This window comes from Capricornis sumatraensis, chromosome 1 (assembly GCF_032405125.1).
Source record: "Capricornis sumatraensis isolate serow.1 chromosome 1, serow.2, whole genome shotgun sequence".
NCBI classification, from domain to species: Eukaryota; Metazoa; Chordata; class Mammalia; order Artiodactyla; family Bovidae; genus Capricornis; species Capricornis sumatraensis.
In genome coordinates, this window is record NC_091069.1 from 160028017 (window position 1) to 160050515 (window position 22499).

The 22499-nt window shown below is 36.5% G+C and overlaps 1 protein-coding gene across 1 annotated transcript in view; it reads left to right on the forward strand.

Moving 5' to 3' along the window:
- The window catches only part of DZIP3 (DAZ interacting zinc finger protein 3), a 100810-nt gene that overhangs the window by 71998 nt on the left and 6313 nt on the right, over nucleotides 1-22499 (forward strand). Inside the window, exons 18-27 of the mRNA XM_068975265.1 lie at nucleotides 989-1154; nucleotides 3180-3272; nucleotides 3396-3523; nucleotides 6127-6195; nucleotides 8597-8693; nucleotides 10908-11011; nucleotides 12982-13069; nucleotides 15288-15389; nucleotides 19267-19392; nucleotides 21733-21872. Coding sequence (XP_068831366.1) covers nucleotides 989-1154; nucleotides 3180-3272; nucleotides 3396-3523; nucleotides 6127-6195; nucleotides 8597-8693; nucleotides 10908-11011; nucleotides 12982-13069; nucleotides 15288-15389; nucleotides 19267-19392; nucleotides 21733-21872 — 1113 coding nt within the window. The remainder of the gene's footprint in view (nucleotides 1-988; nucleotides 1155-3179; nucleotides 3273-3395; nucleotides 3524-6126; nucleotides 6196-8596; nucleotides 8694-10907; nucleotides 11012-12981; nucleotides 13070-15287; nucleotides 15390-19266; nucleotides 19393-21732; nucleotides 21873-22499) is intronic.

Sequence of the window (22499 nt, forward strand, 5' to 3'; positions counted from 1 at the left end):
TTTAAAAACTGTTGAAGTAATATGGAAAACTGAGTTTTGGAATGGTGGTCTAAACAAGTAATTTATTTCATTGAACTTTCCAAAATGTTTGAGTTAGTCTAGAATACTTCAGTGATATGTAATGACTGTTCTGTAGTGTTTTACAAGTTATTCTACAAGCATAATATGTCCTTTTTTCTAGATCTCATTGACCTAAAATAAGTACTATTGCATCTATTTTCTATTTGCTAATAAAGTCAAGTAATTTATATCATGCTATATGTAAAAGTACTATTTTTTGTTATTATTCAGCGAGATTAGGAAGAAAATTCATAGCTACTAAATAGTAGGCCAACTGAAATGATACTAGCACGCATGTAAATTTTAGACATAGGTATAAAAATGAGGTAATTGCCATTGTACTTATAGCATTTCCTTTCTTTTCCCAGTGGTTTCTAGTTACTGAAATTCATTATCACTACAATTTTTTTTTTAAATAAAATCTTGTTACCAAAAAAAAAAAAAAAAAACCTGTTACAAAACAAACATCCATCTTAAATCTGCTTTATGTATGTTACTATTCAGAACCCTCTATTTAAATGTAGATGAGACCTAAGTACTGAAGTTGATCAAACCAACCTGCCTGTCAGGAATGCTGTAATGAGTAAATAATATAGCAGATGTGGAAATGCTTGTCCATATTTCCCAAAGTATTGTTTCTCAAAGTAACCGATGTTAATAATTATATTTTGAAAAATGAACTCCATGGTCTCATAATTCTTAGAAGCACTACTATGAACAGAATAGCTACCTCAATTGAGTGCTATCTCAAATATGCTAAAATTCATTGTGAGTCTCCAAAAGAAATACGTGGTATCGGCACTGTCCAAACTTGGAACCTTTCTGATCTAAGCATCAGACCAGTACAATATTAATTTGGGAAATAATGGCTTAGATGAAAAACACTATACAGTTATAAAAGGTCACATTGGTTATATCACCACTATAGCCCAAATATGATAGGAAAGGAAGAGCAGTTGAAGAAAGAACAAGCAAATCTGTATGCAATCAGTAGATTTATGAAAGATGATGCAAGCAATATTCAAGAAGATTCTACAACTGAAGACAAGTTCTATAGTCTGGATGAATTGCATATTCTGGACATGATACAGCAGGTAAGCCTGATTGGAGAGGGTACAGTCCTGCCTTCCTTTTTCTAGAATAATTATTAACGATTTTCTCCCCATGACTCTTTGAACATCATATTAACCTAGTGATTTATGTTGTGTTTGTGAGGAAAAAGAAAAAGTAGGAAAGGAGGGACAGAGGGATGGCTGACATACAAAAGAATTCTGCTACTGCTACTGCTAAGTCACTTCAGTTGTGTCCGACTCTGTATGACCCCATAGACGGCAGCCCACCAGGGCCCCCCATCCCTGGGATTCTCCAGGCAAAAACACCGGAGTGGGTTGCCATTTCCTTCTCCAATGCATGAAAGTGAAAAGTGAAAGAGAAGTCGTTCAGTCGTGTCCAACTCTTAGCGACCCCATGGACTGCAGCCCACCAGGCTCCTCCGTCCATGGGATTTTCCAAGAGTACTGGAGTGGGGTGCCATTGCCTTCTCTATGGAAAAAAAAAGAACTCTAGGAACTAGACACTCTTCACTTTAGTCCTCAAACCATTTCCTGATTTTAAGCATTGGTCAGAGTTGATTACAAATGCATACCTTATAAAGAGTTTTCAAATAACACAAGGAAGAAAAAATACCCTAGGATAATCCCATTGGATTAAATTTCATTAGGAAAATAGCTTTATAAAACAAAGCTACTTTCATTTTTTAGATAATTAAACTTGGCTGTTACAAAGAAATATCTACAAAAATATTAATAACACCACTTTTGGGGGGTTCCTTTCCTGTTAGTAGTCAGTGCTGGGGAAGACATACATATATGAAGGTGCACATGAGCATGATCTATGTGCTCAGGAGAGCACTTAATGAGACAAAACTATGAAAGCTTGTTTTTAGTGAAAAACCCCAGGATTTACTTACCCATGAGAATTTTATACTGAGATAATTTTATGATAACCTGTTCCAGGGTTTAAGTATAATATATAGTATATATTATCAATAATATTGATTGTCTAAGGAAACAGTGCAAATGATTCTCTGACTGATAGTACATTAGTATGACTGTCATATCTTTCTGTCTCCTTTCCAATTAAAATACATAAAGTTTAACTGAAATGACATATTCTAGGCTTTAGATGTCACACTAAGGTTTAAATGTGGGGTCTTTAGTTTTCATTCAACAGCTATGAGAACTCAAAAATAGAATCAAAATGTCACACACATTTTGAAAAATGTTTATTCATTCATTTATTCAAAAAGCACTTAGCACCTACTTTGTGTCAAGAGGTATGCCAAGATATGGTCCCTGTGATGATAGTGTTTATAATCCAGTGGAGAAATTGAACATTAACCTAAGGTGATAATTCCTAAGGTAATAATTAGGTGCTTGAGCATTCAGGTTGCCTGAGTTAGAATTCTGACTCTTTCACTTACTGTGTGACCTTGGGCAAGTTACCTAGTTTTATCATCTCTAAAACAGGAATATCGAGTACCTGCTTCATATGATCTTGTGACAACAAAAGCATTACGAAAAAAACTTTAAAAATGGTGAGCTTGCAGTTAACATTATCCAGTAGTAGCAGCAGCAGACAAGTAACTCTGGTATTGTTCAGTGAATGCTGTAATTGGAGAGAGGTAGATTTATTTAAACTAATCAGAGAATGATGTTTGCATTGAAAGCTGTAATGCATGAGTTAGCAACTTAAATACCCACCCACTAAAATAGTAGTGCTTTTCCTTTAAATAACTGTCATATTAAGTGCTTTTTTTTTAAAGTTACTATTTATTTCTGTCTGTGCTGGGTCTTTGTTGCTGTGTGGGTTTTTCTGTAGCTGTGGCAAGTGGGGGCTACTCTCTAGTTGCGGTATGCATGCATCTCATTGCGGTGGCTTCTCTGGTTGTGGAGCACAGGCTTAGCTGCTCCACAGAATATAGGTTCTTCCAGGAGAGGGATTGAACCCGTGACACTTACATTGGTAGGTGGATTCTTTACCACTGACCCACGGGGGAAGCCCCCTAAGTGCTGTTTTAAAGAGAAAAATAAAGCATTCATATTCCGTTTGCTCAATAGGGCTCAACCAAGATAACTACAGAATATGGAGAAACTGAGAAGGAAAAGCTCGCTCGACAACGGCAGCTTTGTAAATTGCACTATCAGTGTGAAGTAAGTACTTCTGCCCTTAGATCTCAGGCAAGTGAGAGATAGTTTTTGAAGAGTCCAATTTTTTTCTTTAAATTTCTGAAGACTTGAACAAAATTAGTTGAAATAATATTTTTCATCAATCAGGATTTCAAAAGACAGTTGAAAACAGTGACTTTGTGGTGGCAAGAAAACCAAATGCAGATTAAAAAGAAAGATAAAATCATCGCATCTCTTAACCAACAAGTGGCTTTTGGAATCAGTAAGATGTCCAAGTAAGTACAAATCTGCTGATAGAAGAAAATCCTGTGTTAAAAGATAATCCCTATGTAGCCACTAGGTGGCATTGTGACTGCACATTAGGAACTGCCAACCACAAGGACTGCACTTGCTAAAAAACCCACTGTATTTTTTGCCTTGCCAGCTGGATTGAGAAATAAGCAACTGCTCACTCTATATATCAAGCTTTTCATATATTGGCTGAATAAGTGTGAAGATAATAGAATTGCATGAGAATGATAATTAAATTTCAGGTCATGGCTCTAATTTGTAAAAATGTGACTAATGATTGGCTAGTTTATAGCATATGAGAATTACACTCCTCAAATACATCACTGACTCACTTTAATACTTTTTAATGTTGGTTTCTGAGAGTATTTGTATTTTAAGTACAAGATATTGAAAACAAATCAAATTCCTGGAGAATCTTCTCTCCCCTATCAATCTCATATCTCTTACAACCTTAAGTATTAAATGCCTAAGACTAAAAATTCTGATTTAATATGGGAAATTAGTATCCTTGCTCCATTCTTTTTAATATAGCCACTGCCTCAAACCGCTATTGGGTGAAATAACAGTATAATTTGTAACATATTATTTTGATAAACAGTGATACCACAAAATACCAGTCATTCATGATGTCTGATTTGAAATCCACTGCAGTTCCTAGCGGAGAAGGCAGTGGCAACCCACTCCAGTTCTCCTGCCTGGAAAATCTCATGGGCGGAGGAGCCTGGTAGGCTGCAGTCCACGGGCTCACGAAGAGTCGGACACGACTGAGCGACTTAGCAGCAGCAGCAGTTCCTAGACTGCTAATAATGAAAATAGATTCTAGGGAGTACCTCAGTGTAAGGAACTCATGATGCCAATTGGAAAATTGGAAAAATGCTTGACAGAGATTTTGGCCTTAAATTTTCTCCCACATAACATATCATTCAACCTGAAGGGGTTTTAAGGAAGAACAGGATGCCATACCTCTGGCAACATGATATCACTTGCAAACACTTTCAGGTTTGTGGACCTAAGATAGCTGGGGCAGACTAAACTGGCTGACATCACTTAAGAAACCACACTTCAGGATTCAAAACTTTGTCTTTTAGCCTGGAAGATAATGACCAATCCGTGAATATGTTACATAGCATCAGAGATCAGAAAAGCAATGCCACCCATGCAGCTGCCTTTCTCCTTCACTATCTGAGATGTTCCTCTTCAATCCTGATACCTTACCCAGTGTAAGCAACCAGTTATAAAAAGCTGAGTCCATCAAATTCTCTAATCAAGTGTTCTCATAAAAAAATTCTAGCTTCTGTGTTCATTGTGTGAGGACATCAAACATTTATCAAGTTCCCACGGTGTGCAAACAATTATGCAAGGACATGTAAAAGATGCCAAGGCGTATCAGATATTAACTGTGAGCTTGTGGAAAATACAGATTAATATGCTGCTGCTGCTGCTGCTAAGTCGCTTCAGTCATGTCCTACTCTGTGTGACGCCATAGACGCCAGCCCACCAGGCTCCCCCGTCCCTGGGATTCTCCAGGCAAGAACACTGGAGTGGGTTGCCATTTCCTTCTCCAATGCATGAGAGTGAAAAGGGAAAGTGAAGTCACTCAGTCGTGTCCGACTGTTAGCGACCCCATGGACTGCAGCCTACCAGGCTCCTCTGCCCATGGGATTTTCCAGGCAAGAGGACTGGAGTGGGTGTCATTGCCTTCTCCGAATGACGTAACTATGTGACATCAAACACAAATAAAGTTTGCAGGCTTCTTCACTGCATCCTGTTATCAGTGGATGGCTGTATGCTTCCTATTTCACAATGCTAACGTGGGTTTCTTTTCTGAGATCATTGAATGAAACTAAGCTTTAAACTCTTCCTCCACAAAGATCTAGAAGACCGTGGGCACAAACCTGCAACCATCCCATCAGTTCTATCCCAGGGTCACTGTGGGGATGGAGTAAGACTGAATAGGATTATTTCAAGAAGCACAATACAAGACATCTATGCAACAAAGCTGGACGATATGAAGGCTCCCAAATTTGCAGTAGAACACTAGGCCTCATATGAGAGGATTAAAATTACATACAATAGAGGGACCACCACTTCACCAACAGGTAGTAGCTTCTTGAGTTGCAAGTCCTCCTTAAAACTAAAACACACTGGATAGAACACAACGAACATAGGAAGACTCTGAAAGGTAGAAGAAGAAAGGTGACTGTCTAGAAACCTTGGAACTTGAAGAATGATGTGACAGTGATTTTTCTTATTGTCTTCCATGTATACTAGACAGGGCACTGCAGAAACCTCCAACATGAAATTGCTAGTAAGCACAGGGGAGGGGGGCACTAAAGCACCAAGAAAAGTCTGTTCCCTTTAACCAAATGATGAGGGAAAGGAAGATAGAATAACATGAAACCTTTTTGGCACTACACATTTACTCTAGCCAAACAGCAGTAGCTCCACACCACCCGCCCCCCCCGACACAGGTGCTACACTCTGACAAAAGATGGGCGTACTTGGTTCCTCCTCAGCTACAAATAGAATTGTTCTGACTATTAATAACAAACGATTTCTAACATTTTATGGCATTCTTTCCTCTTAGATTACAGCGTCAGAGCCATGCTAAAGATAATGAAATTAAGAACCTTAAAGAGCAACTTTCTATGAAAAGGTAACAAACAGCTGGTCCTACAATAGACTACTGTCAGAGACTAGGGCTTATGAGTTCTTTTCTCTTTATTGCAGTCATTACTGCTATCTGTGACTGCTTTATGAAACTGGCTAAGTTTTGTTCTGATTCACACATTTTTTTATAATTGTTGTTTTGAGATCTAGTTCATATAGAATAAGATTCACCTTGTTAAAGTATACAATTACTTGTTTTTTAGTATATTCACAGAGGATTACAACCATCACCACTATCCAATTCTAGGACATTTTTATCACCCTAAAAAGAAACCCTGGAGCCATTAGAAATCACTGATTCTCTTTTCCCCCAACTTCTGGCAACCACTAGTCTTTTTTTTTTTTTTTTTGGTCTGGACATTTCATATAAATGGAGTCATATAATACATGCCTTTTCTGATTAACTTCTTTCACTTAACATGATGTTTTCAAGGTTCATCCATATTGCAGCAGGTATCAGTACTCATTCCTTTTTTATGGACAGATAATATTCCATTATATGGATATACCACATTTTTCATCAGTTGATGGACATTTTGTTTGTTTCCAGTTTTGACTATTATCAGTAATGCTGTTATGAATATTTGTATACAAATTTTTTTGTGTGTGGACATATGCTTTTAGTTCTCTTGGGTATATACCTAAGAGTAGATTTGGTAAGACATGCAGTAAGCTCTGTGTTTAACTTTTGGAGGAACTGCCAGACTGTCTTCTAAGTGACTGCACCATTTTACAATCCCATCAGCAATGTATGAGTATTTTGATTCTCTACATTCTCACCAATACTTATGTTATCTGTTTTTGTTTCACCCATCATAGTATTTGTGAAGTGGTATATATCTTTGTGGTTTTTATTTGCATTTTCCTAATAGTTATCTTTTCATGTGCTTACTGTCTATTTGTGCATCTACTTGGAGAAGTGTCCATTTACTTCCTTTGAATATTTTTAATATTAGATTGTTTCTCTTTCACTGGGCTTCCCTAGTGGCTAAGTTGGTAAAGAATCTGTCTGCAATGCAGGAGACCCAGGTTCAATCCCTGAGTCAGGAAGATCCCCTGGAGAAGAAACTGGCAACCCACTCTAGTACTGTTTCCTGGAGAATTCCGTGGACAGAGGAGCCAGGCAGGCTACAGTCCATGGGATCACAGTCGGTCTTGACCGTGTGACTGACTTTCACTTTCACTTTTTTCTCTTATAACTATTGACTTTTAAGAGTTCTTTGTATATTCTGGACACAAGTTCCTTGTCAGATACATGATTTATAAATATTTTCTTCCATTCTGTGGATTGTGTTTTTACTTCCTTAATGATGTCCTTTGAAGCACAGTTAATTTTGATGAAATCCAATTTATTTTTTTCTCTCACAGGCAAAATTTTCACAGCATTCAATGGCATTATAATTCCTTTTTGTTGACTCTTTCCATATTTTATAAATTTTCCCCTCAAAATACTCTGGCCTTAATGGATATTAACAACATATTATTTTATCAAGCTTCTCATAAATGTTTGTCAGATATTGTCAGGTATTCAAGCATCCAGATGTTTCTAATAATAAAACAGTGAGGAAAGCCTTGTGAAAAAGTTCTTATTACAATGCTATATGTCCAATTAAATGCTTTCATTGGGAATATAATTTGGTATGTATGGTCTAGTGTTCTGGGGCTCAAGTGTAGGAAGTTGAAATGGGTTAGGAAAAAGAGAAACCTCATAGGTAACCATTTTCCACAAAGTCCTTCATAAATAATATCCTTATCAGCATCTCCTCCTCTCTTTCTCAACCTACAGGAATTGTTTTCATTCTGAGGTACTGAATATGAGCATTGAGATAACCAGTAAAATATGTTAATACAGTGATGTAGCTTTATTACAGGGATGGTTGCTATTGTTATAAAAAGGCTGGTAGAACCTTTATTTGATGTAAAATTTGTTAATAATAATAGCTTATTACTTAGTACTTAATATGTGCCAGATGCAAGTACTTAATATATATTATCTGAATGAATGTTTCACAACAACTCTTTGAGGTAAGGAATATAATTTTCTCCATTTTTCTATATGAGGAAATTGAGGTATAGAGAAGTAACTTGTTCATGGTTTCACATTTAATAAGTTGTGAAGGTCAGATTCATCTTCAGACAGCTTAATTTCAGAGCCAAGTTTTAAATCATAACCTCTGTACTGACAACTTTAAACCTTCCACACTCATGATAGTAAAGGATAACACTAAGGGTTAAGCAGTGTCTCGTCTTGCTTCTATGTGCCGTATAGTTTTCAGAAAATCATTTCCTATTCATTGAATAGCTTGTATCTGTGTGCCTCCTGAATAAAGTGGAAGAGTCTGACCTTGCTGCAATGTTACTGACTCTTTAATTATCATATATTTCAGATCTCAGTGGGAAATGGAGAAGCATAATCTGGAAAGCACGATTAAAACATACTTAAACAAACTGAATGCAGAAACTAGCAGGGCTTTAACAGCTGAGGTAAAAAAAAAAAAAAAAGAGATGGAGTTGGGGAGGGAAGTTTTACTTGTGTACTAGTAAATACTAAAATACTTAAGAATTTTGAAAAGATTGTTTTTTGAATAAACAGAATTAAGACATCATAGGACCAGCCAGAAAAACAGTTCAAACTCTTGTGCTTTTCTTTTGACTCATTGGTGTTTTGTATATTTACTTGAAGATTGATGATCTTACGTTGTTTTCCCCAAAATGACTCCAAGAAATTGGTTTGCTTAAGTATATATATCATACTTATTTTGGAAAATTCTCATTAAACCAGGTGACTAAGCCAAATGTCTAAGAATAATATTTCACTGTTGCTATAATAAATCCTCTCTTTGCTGTTTAACTGTATAGATATTTCAAAACCACACACACACCATACATTCCAGTCAAAAACTAACTTACCTCTTCCCCTAGAAAGTCATCCAGTCTCTCCTAAGTTATTTTTGAACACCACAGCTAGGATTTCTCAAAAGAAATGTGATTTTATGTATGTGTGTAATTTTTATTTGTAGATAACCAATCTTGATGTACAATAAAATTCAAAGTTTTGGAGAGCTCATTGACATTAAAATCATCACAAACCTTCTCACCTTTGTCATGGGTAAGGTCTGTTTTTAACAGAGTACTCTGAAATCCAGAGCTCAACAATCAAGGGTTGATCTTTGCACCAAAAATCCCTGGAGAGTGATGTATTAGAGTATTAAATTTAACTGGGGAAAGAAAACAACCTCAGATTACCTTAAGAACTCAAGTTTGTAGACTTTTTCACTGCTTTCAATTGGAAAGTTTCTACTTAAGTTTCTTAATTTTAGAAACATTTAATGCTGTCCAAGAGTATAGTAAGCTATCTTCAGTGAATATTGAGTGATCCATAGAAAAAAACAAAGGCCAAATGACCATGCTTCAATAATACTTGGAGAGACATCAGACTAGATGACCTCCAAGCCCCATTTGGGTGGCTTAGTCCTATATGGTCTCATTGTTTTCTTACTCCTTCATCAATTAAAACAAAAGTCAAATAGCAGGACTTCTTTTGAGCGTTCTTAAACTTTGCAGATGACACCACCCTTATGGCAGAATGTGAAGAGGAACTAAAAAGCCTCTTGATGAAAGTGAAAGAGGAGAGTGAAAAAGTTGGCTTAAAGCTCAACATTCAGAAAACGAAGATCATGGCATCTGGTCCCATTACTTCATGGGAAATAGATGGGGAAACAGTGTCAGACTTTATATTTTTGGGCTCCAAAATCACTGCAGATGGTGACTGCAGCCATGAAATTAAAAGATGCTTACTCCTTGGCAGGAAAGTTATGACCAACCTAGATAGCATATTGAAAAGCAGAGACATTACTTTGCCAACAAAGGTCCATCTAGTCAAGGCTATGGTTTTTCCAGTGGTCATGTATGGATGTGAGAGTTGGACCGTGACGAAAGCTGAGCACCAAAGGAATTTAATGCTTTTGAACTGTGGTGTTGGAGAAGACTCTTGAGAGTCCCTTGGACTGCAAGAAGATCCAACCAGTCCATTCTGAAGGAGATCAATCCTGGGTGTTCTTTGGAAGGACTGATGCTAAAGCTGAAACTCCAGTACTTTGGCCACCTCATGCGAAGAGTTGACTCGTTGGAAAAGACTCTGATGCTGGGAGGGATTGAGGGCAGGAGGAGGAGGAGACGACAGAGGATGAGATGGCTGGATGGCATCACTGACTCGATGGACATGAGTTTGAGTGAACTCCGGGAGCTGGTGATGGACAGGGAGGCCTGGCATGCTGTGGTTCAAGGGGTCACAAAGAGTCAAACATGACTGAGTAACTGAACTGAACTGAAACTTTGCTGCATAATTTGAGAGGTTTTAAAGACCCCATTTACCAGGTTGCACCTAGAATCAATTACATTAAAATCTCTGGAACCAAAGCAGCATTTTTTAAAGTTTCTGAGATGATTCCATTGCATATGCAAGTTTGAAAACTAATGTTCTAAAATGTTTACCAACCATGTAACTTTTGAATAAAAATAGTAGAACTTCAGGATTGATCAAAGAGCTTTAATGTGTTATGGTCAGGAAAGAAGCTCAGGTGCTATTAGAAGAGATCTTTTAAAATAGCTTTAAATTTGCTTGAAATGTTTGAAGAAAAATGTGTTCTTCTATAAGGGCACCTTTCACTTCTTTCTCTTTCTCTCAAAAATCTGTAGGTATATTTCTTACAGTGTCGTAGAGATTTTGGTTTGCTTCATCTAGAGCAGACTGAAAAGGAATGCCTCAGTCAGCTTGCCAGGGCGACTCGTATGGCAGCAAGGTAACCTCTGCCTCTTCCTTAATGTGTCTTGAGCTCTGAGATCTCACAGGTGGCTCCAAGGTTGAACATAATCTGTATTGTGTTTTACATATATGACACCAGAATCTTTGGAATGAAGAAGCCATTTTTTTTTTAACCCTCAGATGTCATTTAATCACTTTGAGCTTTTACTTTGTTGCTCCTGCTGTAGCACGGAGAAGTCTATTAAGTGCAGTAATAGCTGCTAGCAGATTTTTCCCTTCCTCTACAATGAAGCAGATTGAAAGTCTCAGTCAGAGACATGCGTGAAAGTGAGGTTGCTCAGTCGTGTCCGACTCTTTGCGACCCCGTGAACTAAAGCCCACCAGGCTCCTCCGTCCTTGGGATTTTCCAGGCAAGAATACTGGAGTAGGTTGCCATTTCCTTCTCTAGGGGAAATTCCCAACCCAGGGATCAAACCCAGGTCTCCTGCATTGCAGGTAGACGCTTTAACCTCTGAGCCACCAGATATTTACAAAACAAGGTGGATTCCAACTGAAAACTTTTTATAATTCTTTTCTCTTAATGATTGATTTTAAATGCCTTTAGAAAAAATACACTGAGGGAAAATCGGCATTAATACCTAAAACTGTGTTAAAGGCAGTTTGCTACTGTGCTACAAATGAATGGTTTTCAAATTTTGGGCAGGTTGCATAGGATTCTTCTTCAATTTGTAATTTTACAAGGTACACCTTTAAACTTAAGGAATTAATTGAGTTGAAAATCTCTGGGACCAGTGCATCACTATTTTTAACGATTATTATTTCAATATAATCGTCATTATTCTTCAGTTCTGAAGAATCAGAATCTCTGATGCTTAACAAGATTCCTAGTATCTACTGATGTACGTTCAGGTCAGGGAAGCACTGTTATAAGTGATCAGTCTGTCTTTGCTTCCTCAAAGGGGAAGTGATGCTCTATAAATTAGAATATTATCAAGCTTCTTTGTATGAGATGATCTCAGTGATAACTTGTTAGGCTCTTTTAAAGTTATTGTGCTGGGTGATTCTGGGGTGGGGATGTTACAACAGATAGAACCGTCTGAAAGGCCACATGAAATCTCTCTTCTAGAGATACCAGACACTAAACACCTTAAAACTGTTTTACTTAAATCATTTGGTGGGCTGCTTGGCAGAGCTGCTGTGTCTGTGCAATTTATACATTTTATAGAAACAGCAATCTCTAATTCATCCTTGCAAAGGAGGTACTTCTTTGTGATTTGCCTTTTTGTAGGAAATATCTTTTTCTAATTTACAAGAGAGCCTTATAGGCCAACCATGGCCCTGTGATGTCAAGGTTAATGTGAAAATGGTCCAAAACCTGCTTCCAAGATGAGTCAACATCTTTGAGATTGCTCGTGCACTGATGCACTTGTGAGTTCCTAGTCACTTCAGTCATGTCCCATGACTCTGCCCTGTAGCCCGCCAGGCTCCTCTGTCCGTGGGATTCTCCAGGCAAGAATACTGGTGTGGGTTGCCATCCCCTCCTCCAGGGGATCTTCCCAACCCAGGTATCGAACCTGCGTCTCATATCTTCTGCATTGGCAGGCGGGTTCTTTACCCACCTGGGAAACCAAACTAGATGGCTAGGGCAATTTCCCTACTTGGTCTTCTTTGCCTGCCTTCTTCAGTGGAGGGATTCATGTACAGAGGTTTTATAGTAAGTATGTCCTAAAAAATATTGCCAAGATAGAAAAATCTTAGTGTTCTGGAAGCAGAGGTTATATCCACTGTTTAGAAAAGAAATCTTGTGTTTGTTTCCTAGTCTTTTCTTAAAACTTTTAATAACAAGTCCTTTCATACAACTTTCTTCCCATTTGAGGCAACTGGTGATAGAGGTAATTTTGTTGTTTTGTTTTATTTACGTAAATACTAGGGAACATAATAGAAACTTTTGGAAATTTAAGTGGCATATACAAAGAACTTTCTTTTGTGTTTCCATGTTTGTGCCAGCAACCTAAAATCACTTCAATTAAAGGCTGCAGTAGACAGTTGGAATGCCATTGTGACAGATGTTAGAAACAAGATTACATTCCTCAGGGTAAGTCATGAAGTATTTAGAGTAAATTGACTCAATGGTATAGATGGTATATACTTACAAAACAAAATCTAATATTAAAAACAATTGGAAGAAAAGCTATGACAAACCTGGTGGTGGTTTAGTTAGTAAGTCATGTGTGACTCTTGGGACCTCATGGACAAAAGCTTGCCAAGCTCCTCTGTCCATGGCATCCTCTAGCCAAGAATACTGGAGTGGATTGCCATTTCCTTCTCCAGGGGATCTTTCAGACCCAGGAATTGAACCTGGGTCTCCTGCATTGCAGGCAGATTCTTTACTGACTGAGCTGTGAGGGAGGCCCTAGATAGTGTATTAAAAAGCAGAGATATCACTTTGCCAACAAAGGTCCATATAGTCAAGTTATGACTTTTCCAGTAGCCTTGTACAGATATGAGAGCTGGGCTGTAAAGAAGGCCAAGCACTGAAGAATTGATGCTTTCAATGGTGCTAGAGAAGACTCTTGAGAGTCACTTGGACAGCAAGGAGAGCAAATCAGTCAATTCTAAAGGAAATCAACCCTGAATGTTCATTGGAAGGACTGATGCTGAAGCTGAAGCTCCAATATCTTGGCCACCTGTTTCAAAGAGCCAACTTATTGGAAAAGACCTGATGCTGGGAAAGATTGAGGGCAGGAAGTGAAGGGGGCAGCAGAGGATGAGATAGTTGGATGTCATCATTGACTCAATGGACATGAGTTTGAGCAAACTCTGGGAGATAATGAAGGACAGTGGAGCCTGGCATGCTGCAGTCCGTGGGGTCACAAAGAGTTGGACATGACTGAATGACAACAGAAATTTAAGGAAAACATGTTTTTCATTGCAGTTATTAAAGTATGCCTTTTTGAGGTTTGATTACTTCCATGTGGTTGATTGTAGATAGCATCCTAACTCTCACTTGTCTTCTTTTAGGTTCTTGGTTTAGTAAATGATACGTTCAAAAATTGTGCCTCATACTTAATTTTCCTAGAATTCCAAAGCTACCTGTGTTCCAATCATAAGTGAATGTTTTAACTTTATCTGAGTAATTATATGTTTATAGAGTTAAAAGGAAGGCCAGGAATACCTGTATTAGTTTTCAATGTTAAACTTTTTATGTATGAATAATTACTCCCTAATGCAAAATAATAAATTCTTAATTATTCATGTAATAGAATTAGGACTGTGCGAAAGGTAATCTGTGAAGAGGTAAACCACTGAATATTTATTAGCTTATTCATTTTTTTTTAGAATAATTTCATATTTATATATTAAAGTTGATATATAATGTTGATTGTTTTGTGATTCCATAATACTGCCAGGGAAACAGTGACATTCAGTTATAAAGAGCTGCCTTAAAGCACTGTCTGCTTGTCTAGCTTTGTCCTTGTTGGTCTTCCCTGTTTCTCTCCTGGATTCTTTCATCCTCAGCTTTTAGTGATGCTTAGCATTTTATTGGGTTTATTAAAAGTTCTGGCCTCAAAAGATCTGCCCTTTGTTCTCTATCTATCATTGTTTTCTTCTAGGAACATGTCTTGTATATGAAAGTTTCTAAATGTTTTAAGACTTTTTCTTTCCACTCTTGTGGGTTGTTTACAAAGTAATATGGAAAGCAAAATGGGGACAGTGCCAATAATCTAGAAAGTATGTTTTTAAACTTCAAGGTTGGGAGTCTTAACTTTTGGCAAAATCCAAGAGGAGAAAAACAAAGCTATATGGGGAACTGGAGAAAGCTAAAGGTATAACTTTTAAGATAAAAAAATGTGGACACTTAATAAGTTTTTCCTAAACCTTCCCCTCCATTTCTAAAATGAACATTTACAAGTAGTTAAGCTGATACAAATACTTTTTTCCCATATTGATCAGCTAGTATATTATTTACATCTTCTTGATCTTTAGACATTGTTTACTTTAATCAGTGGTTACCATTTGGGGGCTAAAAATTATGGAAACACTGAGGAATTTTCACAGAGATCTGTGAATTATGTGTCATTATACCTTGTCACTCAATAGACACTATTAAAGACACAACTGTTAATATTTACATTTATGGAGAGTGGTGTATAGAGTTGTTTTATGTAAAAAAATTATTTCTATATTATTTTTGGCATAATTTGAGAATCACTAACCTGTATTGTACTATTCAAAACTACATCCAGTATTTCCATATGCTATTCCTTTGAAGTTGATTTTGCTGTAAAATATTGTTTCTCTTCTTCTATTAGACACGATACAATGAACAGATTAGCAAGGTGAAGCAAGGGTTTGCCTTGAGTACACTGCCTCCAATCCATCTTCCTCCACCACCTCCCAGTCCTGAGATACTGGTAAGAAATACAGTTGACTCTTGAACAACACAAGGGTTGAAGGGGTGCGTACCCCCCATGCAGTCAGGAATTTGAATACTGCTGTACTCGAAAACAATGAATTTGATAAATGACTACCCAAGAGCAGAAAGCTGAAACAGTTTGGATAGAATCAAGACTCAAACCCTAGTTTTTTGATTCCATGTATCAAATGCAAACTCTCTCTGCATTTAAAGATCTATAAAATGAAAATACAGGGACTGTATTTGTTAAAAAAAAAAAAAAGGGATATAAGTGGACCCACACAACTCAGACCTGTGTTGTTCAAGAATCAGTTGCATAAGATTTTGAACAATCACCATCCTCATCTTGATAAGTGAGAACTGTAAAACACTGAATAAGTAGTACATTCATGTGTCTTCAAAGTGAATAGGGCACATGTTGTGCATATCATTTGTAATTATGTCCATTCCTGTTGTATCATCTACAAATGGTATGACTAGTTTGTTAGCTCAGAGGAGGCTAAGAGATAGGTTGTATGATTGGATTTTAGTAATGCGTTTGATATCTAAAGAGGTAATGTATGCTCATTCATCCTGTCAATCACATTTACATGGTTGGAGAAAACTGATGAATGCTCAGAATTCCCAAATGCCCTCAGATTACCACTAGACTACTGAAACCTCTCAGCATAATACCCTATCAGGCTGGACTTCACTTTTCCACTTCTACTTCAGACCTTGTTTCCTTAACTTTTATCTTCTATTCTTACCTTTTAACATCAAAGACAGCTTTCATTTAGGTCCCTTCCCTGATTGTGGCTAGGGATAAATGGGTCTTCTTCAGACAAACTAATCTCTATGCCATACTATTTATGTTAGCCTTCGGGGAAACATAGTGGGAGGAAAAGTGAAAAAAGTGAAACGTAGTACCTTAGCCCAATAGACTCAGTTTTCCAAAAGACCTTTCAGAACAGAACCACTAGATAATAGCTTTTATTATGATAACAGATCTGAGGATAAGGGGAAAAAAAGCTGTGATATATTTAGGAGTAGATCACTTTTGACATTAGCATTTCTGCTTGTAATAGAACTTTGAAAATATTATTTCTACAAACACTAGTTCAGTATATCAAAGAACTTAAAAATTATTAATATGTGAATTGTGTGGAGTTACACTGTGTTTCAAAAGCAGAATTTAGAGCTGAGAAAGTATTCTATGATACACATGGACTTTAGTTTAGAATGAGGATTGCCTTTTATATTTTTGATTAGTTCAAGTTTTATAGGAGCTTTGTATTATGGATATTTTTATTCGAGGCTTTGAACAACATCCTTGCCAATTCTTCTGATAAGGAATGTGTTGCATAGATGACAAATCCCAGATTCCCTTTAGTTCTATGGGAAGTAACATAGTAGGATTTCTAGAAACCCTGTTGGCTCTGCCTGTATTCAAACTTCCGCCTGTAGGCTGTAAACTCTCCCATGACTCTAAACGTAAAATGGCTCCAGAGACTTGGAAGCTAGATACAGAGTTGTTCTTTGGAGTCTTCTGGAATCAGACTGGCATCAGCTGTCTGTGACAGCTATATGTGACACTGTAACTGACAAGCACTATCTAACCTTGACCTCTACATCCTCATCCTTTCAGAGACTTGCTTATGTCTGATGTGGCTTTCCAGGTTTAGTCAAGGGCAAAAACCCACTGGCAGTTAGGCTCAGTAACATTAATACGCATCCTTTGCAGACATATAAGAGGTGCATGTGTATCTTTTGTGGTTCCTAAGGAGAGTCACTGCTGTGCTTGATCAGAGAGTCACTTTAAGACTGTTGTGTTAAAGTACAGGCATTAGTGACCACTGACCATTAGTGGAACAGTTTGAAAGCACAGATGCTAAAAATGTGACCATTCTTTCAGTATAAATTGAGGCGGTATTGTACAATGGGAATACACTTGAGGTCTGGGTTCAGGTCCTAACTGTGCAGAACTGTGTTGGTTTGGGGAAACTCAGCTGTCTCAGACTTTGGTTTTCCTATTGACAAATCAAGAAATTGTCCTGGATGATCTGATCACTAACGTCTGTCTCTCTGAAATTCTAGTGTTATAAAGAATGGTCACCAGGCTTTAAATAAATATAGTGGTCTAGCCTGGAAAGTCTGGAATAATGGGTACTCTTCCCAGTTTAATCCAGTATTTTTATGTGTTTCATTATATTTTGATTTTTATACCCTGGCTGTCTAATTCTCAAAGTAATATTAGGTAATTGTTGTCCTCAAAAAGAACAAGATCACTGATTCAGAATCACCATTTGTTATTTAAGAACTTTATATTATGAATATATTGAAACATACATAAAAATAGAATGACGAACCTCTGTGAACCCAAGAGCCATCTTCAACATCATAATCAACATTTTATCAATCTTGTTTCATGTTATTCCTTCCTTCCTCACCACTGGGACATTTTAAAGTAAACCCTATATATCATATAATCTTCATCCATTTATACTTTTGTATACATACCTAAAAGATGAAGACTCTTACTCTTATTGGCTATAATCACACCACCATTCTCCTAAGAAAATTATAATTTTTATATCTGATATTAGAATTCATATTTCCCAGATTGTTTCAAAAATGTCTTTTTCTTAACTAGATTAAAAATATTTCCAATTTGGTTATAATTACCATTACTTTAAAAGCCCTTATTTTTAAAAAAGCAATCCAAACAAGGTTTATAGTTTCATTTGGCTGATTATTTTTCTTTAAAGTTGTAACAGCTACCCAATACCCTCTCTCTTGCTCATGTCATTTATTTGTTGAAAAACTAATTTCCTGTATTATTGATGTAACTGATTACATCCTTATACATGTACATGTCATTATACATGTTCTGCTATTTCCTATAAACTGATCATAGGTCTAGAGGGTTAAATTAGAATCAGGGTCAGTATTTATAGCAAGAGTACCTTATAGGTGGTGAAGTATATGCACATTAGAAGACACAGTGTCTCTCATTTAGTGATGTTAGGAGTCAAATGTCATTCTTGTCTCCATTATAAAGTTCCCTAGTAATTGTCAACTTTCTGGTTTCAGTATCATTACTTAAGCGCTATACTGATGTTAATTTTTTAAATTCAACAAATAGGTGAACTTCTACTTTATGCCAGTGCTAGACCTGGCACATAGTAGATGTCCCATAAACTTGTCCTCTTTTGTAGTCCAGCCAATAAGGTATCCATCCCATTGGTAGGTGCTAAGAAGGGCTAGCTTTCTATGAATCCCTGGGAAGTTCAGTAACATCCACAGACATGTCTAAAAGTCACTGTAGGAGGGTTTATCCCCCTGGCCCACCCCATTTTAACTTTCTACTATCCTTGAAACTAAACGTAGTTCAGAACTCCACCAGGTGGTAAAAGGTCCTTTCAATACATAATAGCAAAAGTAGTATTTTCTATAGACAACTTTGATTGTTTAGTGAATTTCTGAGTGTCAGTATTGTTTATCAGTATGGAGAGTACTCATTGAGGAACTCCTTTGTACAGTCCTTTGCATTATTCCATTTGGCAGAGAACTTTGCAGATCATCTAACCTCAACTCTTATTTTATAGATTAATAACTTGGTATCCAAGGCTACCCAGCAAGATGGAAAGAAAGTAGGACTAGAATCAAGTTCTCTTCTCTCTCTGTGCTCTCTAGTGTATTTTACTGCTCCCTGCTTTTTTCAAATATTCATATATTTAACTAGTGTTATAACAGCACTGTTTCTAATATGCTTTGTATCTAGATTTCAGATCAGTTTTCCTCCCCCCAAAAAATTCATTGTTCTATGAGTTTATATTATTGACTACATAATTATGTGGGGGGTTTGTTTTTATTTTCTGTCTTTTCCATTTTAGATGCAGCAGTTCTTGGGAAGACCCATCGTGAAAGAATCTTTCTTTAGACCCATACTCACTGTTCCTCAAATGCCTGCCGTTTGTTCTGGAATTGTCTCTGCAACTGGTCCATCTAGATCTCCCTTGGTAAAAAAAACCCCTTGGTAGAATAGACATTAACTAGTCCATTGTCACAGTAGACTCTCAGAATGAATGTGTTCTCTTTGTTCATTTATTTAATAAAGTAAATAGTGATGATAATTGAATGACTATGTCCATGAGGTACTGTGTTAAGTGCATTACATATATTAACTATTGCATTAAGTGATAATAGTTTAGTTTTTAGATACAAAGATAAACCTGATATTATAGTAGAGAATTCTTAGTTTTGCTTCTAAAACAGGGTGAGATTGATATTTTTAAGAGACAGTTTATATTTAGCATGGTTGTTGGGTAGGTTGGAAAGCAAAGAAGCTAAGTCACATTATGCCACAAAGCAAAAGAAAAATTTTTTATACATAGATACATATGTGTATATTGTAGGACATTGGTTATCTATAAATAGGTAATATAAATAGTATCGCCCTGAAACATGTTATACTGCAAAGTTACAAATTTTCTGAGTTACAAAGAGCTAGATAAGCTTTATCAGAACCTGAATAAGAAGTAGAAAAGTTTATTTTTATTTTTACTTTATTTTACTTTACAATACTATATTGGTTTTGCCATACATTGACATGAATCCACCACAAATGATTAGGATTATTAGTTGTAATCTTGATCAAGGTATACTTTTTATTAAAAAACCTCACAGAAGATTGATGTTTAATATAATTAATGAAAAAGTCTCTAATCTTAAGTTTGTCATAACTGAATTCTAATGAATTGAGGTTTATTCTGTACCTGTATATTGCTGACAGACTCTCTTTGAAATGTATAGTCAAATAGATTTACTTACTTGTATAGAGGCAATGGCACCCCACTGCAGTACTCTTGCCTGGAAAATCCCGTGGACGGAGGAGCCTGGTAGGCTGCAGTCCACGGGGTCGCTAAGAGTCAGACACGACTGAGCGACTTCACTTTCACTCTTCACTTTCATGCATTGGAGAAGGAAATGGCAACCCACTCCAGTGTTCTTGCCTGGAGAATCCCAGGGACGGGGGGAGCCTAATGGGCTGCCATCTATGGGGTCGCACAGAGTCGGACACGACACTGAAGCGACTTAGCAGCAGCAGCATAGAGGCGTCTCTACAAGCAAATATGTATCTAAGCTTTAACCTGTTAACTAAGCACCACATTTTTTTTATCACCTTGATATTACATTGTTGCTGATGTGTTTTGCTCCTGCAACATTCTATGAGGATCTATAAAATTTTAAAGTACCTCGGCCTTCTAATAGGATTACTTTTTGATTCCTCTGAAAAAGCTTGGACACTGAGGCAAACCCAGATTTCTGGGGATATTCTGCCCTTTCTCTAACTTACCAGGCTTTGTATGAGTAATTTCAGTGGCTGTTAGTAGTTGCTAATTTTTCATAAGTAGTAACCTTCTATTTTAAAATAATCTATAATCTTAGATAGAAGATACTTTGTTTATAATTATCCTAATAATCAGATAAGCACTTAAAAATATTCACATATTGATATTAATTACAAACTTAATGGTTCTAAGCAAGAACTATCATAAAATATAGGGCAATTTTTGTTTGATGATTTCATGGCTCTGAGTTGTCACTACAACTTCCATATACCGCCTGTGTGACGTTTTGAGACATTGAGCAGATATTTTAGTAGTATTCTCATCTTTGTTTAGTTGTTTGAAAATTAAACTTTATTATTTGCTTGATTAATTTTATCTTATATTTATTATTAGTAATTAGTGATCTTATTAATTACTTTTATAATTAGAAAAATACAATACACATAGTATATACAAAATATATACTATATACAGTAGAAAGCAAAACTACCCTGCTGTTGAATCCTAGAAAATAATCACAGTTTAAGGGTTATTTTATATCTTACAGTCCTTTTTCTATGCATACACATTTGAAAAATATTTTAATATAACATGAGTTCTACCATAAATGCTGTGCCATAGACTTTTTAAAAATTACATATATTATGGATATCTCTTATGCTCGGACATATAGATCTATTTTTAAGGACTTGATTAGATATGCTACAGTTTATTTACTTATTCCTCTATTAACAAACTAGGTTGCTGTCAGGAATGCACATTCTGTATTTCTATTTATGTTTGCAATTACTGGGACTAGTATGTGCCATTTTAAAAATAAAGGTAAACATATATAAATAATTAGAAATACTGTTGTGCTGGTTAAGGAAAAAAAACTTCTGAAAAGGGAACATGCATGTCAATATTCCTCTTTATTGTACCCATTTTCTGAGGTATGGAGATGTCATGTTGACATGGAACTTTGCTTCCCCATAATTGAAGCTGATGACATAACTGTGTTTCTTACAGATGACTAGCATAGCCTGGACACTACCAGCTCCTGTGGGAGAAGCTATGCCTCCCAGTGCAAGTCTAGGAAGTGATCCCCTTATGATGAATTGGGAGAAGATTACAGAGAGGCTGAAAACTGCCTTTCCACAGCAGACCAGGTAGCTTAGTCTCTTTTAGTGTTGTGAACAGATCATACTACAGTTTCCATAGCCATAATTATGCCAATAAAACATTTCAGAGAAACAACACTCACCCTCCCTCCTCCCAACACACAGAAGGTTACAGGTATTTCCTAACCATCACCTTGGTAAGAAAAATTAAATTCATTAAGAAGGGATAGGTTTCAATATAAATGCTAAACCTCTCCACGAAAATTATTAAAGTCACGAGGGAATGAACTTTCGAATTTAGGTTTGCTTGTTGAATGAAAGTACAGCTAGTTATAAACCTATCCAGTTTTAATGCCACTAGCTACAATAATTATCATAATAACCTATTTCCAAAGTGAATTTTAAGTGAATTGTATGCTATGTAAGCACAAACATAATCAGATTTCCTTAATTTATTGAAGGTTCTTATGGTTTCTTTGTTAAGGAACACAGTTAAACGCAAGAAATATTATTTTACTGTGCTTTTCACAGTTCTGACTTTCACAGAAAGCTATTTAATTCTACTCCTCCAGAAATGAACTGTCTTTTATCTTTAATCTTGTGTCAAATGAATAATTCTAGTTTTCACCAGCATTTTCATTTGAAGGCCAATGCTTTTATTTAACACTATATACT